We start from the raw sequence: 3,364 nt of genomic DNA on the forward strand, positions 1-3,364 counted from the left end.
ATAAAATTAGTGGTAGTAGCTTAAAATTGCGCCGGTCAAAACCCCAATTTAACCCAGAGTCTTGGATCGTTCACGATATTACGATAGAAGGGGCTAGCAGAACAAACAATATTTCGGAAGCTTGGAATCCGAATAGGAAATTTGCTTTTCTGTTAAGAAGTAATTGTTCGAAAATAAATATTTGGTCGCTTATTGAGGGCTTGCAATTAAGTTTGGATTTAGTATTAAATGTCTTAAATGGTATTGAGTGTGGAGATTCACCAAAGGCACAAAGAAAAGTAAAGTATGAAAGATACCAAATACGACTGGTTAACTTAGTGAAACGGTATGATTCGAAAGAAATATCATTGGAAACATTTCTAATGTCGATTGGTAAAACTTTCCATGCATTCTTGTAAAAAAATGTGGTACATTTGTCAAGAATATCATTTGCATAAAGAATAGGTTAAATATTTTTGTAAAAATTAATAACACAATAAAAAAACTTGCATTGTACTTCAAAGCGACTTATTTTGCTAAGTGCATGGTGTATGACGCGGGGTTAGGTTAGGTTAGGTTGGGTTGGGTTGGGTTAGGTTAGGTTAGGTTTCGGTGGCTAACGGTACTATGAAACCGGCTGGCTTCTAATGAGTGCTTTAAATGATAATTTTTACTTTACAAATTTTGTTGGTAGAAACCTGAATTTTGGAAATAAGTTAAAACAAAATCAGTGGTTTACTTCTTTTGGTTTAGTAACATTGTTTGCAATACCTTTCACTCTTGTGAATTATACTTTTGCATTATTATCAAAGATAATCTTTGGATTTGGGCTTCCGTTTACCTTAACTTCTAAATGCCTATTAACTGGGGTATTTTCAATAAAATGATTCTTTCGGTAGGATTTTGTTGAACAGTTTTCCTTTTGGGGGATTTTGTCCTGGACGTTTTCTCTGGGGGGATTTTGTACAAACACGTCTAAAATCGGGGGGAAAAGTCTTGGAAAATCCAAAATAGAGAGATTTTGTCCGGGGGGATTATGTACGAGACCCATAATACTTCCATAGGATAAAATAATTGCAGAGGTCGCTTAATAATATGTCCATTAATGGTTTTGATAGAGCATGCACGAATCTTTCCGTCACGGTTTGGATGCAGCTCGAGTATTCGTCCCATCTTCCATAACTGTCTGGGTAACTTGTCATCTTTGATAATGATAACATCATCGACCATGGCCTCCGATTGCTTATTTCTGGATTTTGTGACTTTCTGTGCTGTACGAAGCTCGAGCAGGTATTCATGTCTCCATCTAGTCCAAAAACGGTTGATCAGATCCTGTCTGTACTTCCATCGCTTGTCAGGTCTTCTCTATGGGCTGTGACTTCTGATAGTTTAAATCTCCTCGGTGGTAAGGCATCCAATCTCTTCCCGATCAGGAAGTGAGATGGGGCTAAAGGGGTCGTTTCCTTCTGGTCAGGGCAGAGGTAGGTTAAGGGTCTTGAGTTGATGACTGATTCGACTTCGATTAAGGCAGTTTCCATCTCTTCAAACGTCAAGAGGGCTCGACCGAGTGTTCTTTTGATACAGTCCTTCATGGTTCTAACCATCCATTCCATGCCTCTCCACCATGGGGCTCTGTCCACAATGAATTTCCATTGAATGCGATTTAAGCCAAAATATTCTTTCAGTTCTTCGGTCAAAGCTGAACCCCATAGTTTTGACATCTCCTTGTCCGTTCGCATGAATGTCTTTGCGTTGTCCGACAGGAAGGTATGACTCACTCCTCGCCTTCCGACGAATCTCTTCAAGGCCATAATAAAATGTTCCGCGCTCAGACTCGATACTAATTCCAAATGCAAGGCTCTTGTAGTAGCGCACGTGAACAATGCAACGTAACTCTTTGAATGAATCCATGTTTTCTTGTCGATTTCTTAATGTTTAACAAGCAGGGGTCCAGCAAAGTCCACTCCCGTGGCCTCGAAGGGAACATTTGCTGATACTCTTTCTGGAGGTAGAGGTGCAGTTTCTTGATCTAATGGCTTAGACTTCATGATGCTGCATATTAGACACTTCGACAGGACTTTTTTGATGGTTTGTCGGCCTCTTGGAATCCAAAACTCTGATCTCAACCTGGCCATTGTGGCATTGACTCCCATGTGTTTTACTTGTACGTGACGTTCTTTAATAAGTATGAGCGTAAACGGGTGGTCTTCAGATAATATTACTGGATACTTTTACTCGTAATTCAGATCAGCAAATTGTAGCCTCCCTCCTAGTCTTAGAAGACCCTCTGGATCAATGAACGCCTTTAAATCAGATATCTTCGACCGATGATCCACGACACTGTTTTTCTTGAGGGCCAAGATTTCTTCGTAATAGGACTCTTGTTGAGATCGAACTACCCAATAGAATTCGCTCTTCTTAAGCTCCTCTGTTGTTAGGGCACCTTGTCGTCGATTGATGGACTTCTCTATAGTGTTCTGTATGAATCTGCGGACCCATGAGGCGATCATCACTACTCTCTCGTAGCTTGAGTAATTGGTCAAATTTAGAAGGGAATTTGTTTCCTCTGTCTACGTATTTAAGGCAAGTAAGGTCTCTGTAGTTTCTGTGGACTTGCCGCAGTAAGGGATGAACTATACGTCATGTCAAAGGCGACTGGGTTTAGTGCTGCTATTAATATGTCTAATCAACCTGTCACTAGTAAACAAGTTGATGAAAATATTGCCCGAAAAAGACCATCTGCTATATAGTCAAGAAAGTAAAGGAAACCCAAATCACGACGCAAGAAATTGTGAAACACCTAAGAGAAAGTCAACTGCAAACCGCAGAAAATTGAAACTTTTAAAAACTGAAACTAAATCATACATCACTACCACATCCAAGACATCTTGCGTTTTGAGAGAGGCTCAGTCACCTACTAGTTCTCTCCGAAAAACCCAGTCATTAAAAGAAATCACTAGTGATGCGATGAATATTCGGTTACTATTCGGTATTCGGCCTATTCGGCCATTTTTTTCGTATTCGGTATTCGGCCGAATATTTCGTAATATTCGGCCGAATACCGAATCTCCAATCATTAAGGAAAAAAACGGAAAAATTACTCAAAAATTATTTATTTCAATAAAACTTTTTATTTTAATATTTATAATCTATCAGTGGTAAGTTGTGATGAATAAAAACAAATTTTTCAGCATTTGTTGATAGAAAACGATTGCGCTTATCCTCATAGATAGTACCTGCTTCTGAAAATAGTCCTTCACTATGTACACTACTACCAGGAGACGAGAGATATATCTTCGCGAATTTTACCAAGCTCGGATGCTGTTTTGCGTTTACTGACCACCATTTGTAAGGGTCTGCCGCCCAATCCAAGCGAACAGTTTTG

The 3,364-nt window shown here is 39.4% G+C and overlaps 1 protein-coding gene across 1 annotated transcript; it reads right to left on the bottom strand.

The window, feature by feature from the left end:
• Window positions 1–1,304: 1,304 nt before the first annotated feature.
• LOC149621241 (uncharacterized) lies at window positions 1,305–2,132 on the bottom strand. The gene is made up of 2 exons (XM_089854736.1): window positions 1,920–2,132; window positions 1,305–1,874 (listed from the first exon to the last, which is right to left on the bottom strand). The coding sequence occupies exons 1-2, from the start codon at window positions 2,130–2,132 to the stop codon at window positions 1,305–1,307; spliced, it is 783 nt and encodes a 260-aa protein (XP_089710862.1).
• Between the last annotated feature and the right edge of the window lie 1,232 nt (window positions 2,133–3,364).

The sequence above is a fragment of the Phalangium opilio genome, unplaced genomic scaffold (assembly GCF_054372755.1).
Source record: "Phalangium opilio isolate 3A_F unplaced genomic scaffold, DU_Popi_V2 ptg000209l_1, whole genome shotgun sequence".
NCBI lineage: Eukaryota > Metazoa > Arthropoda > Arachnida > Opiliones > Phalangiidae > Phalangium > Phalangium opilio.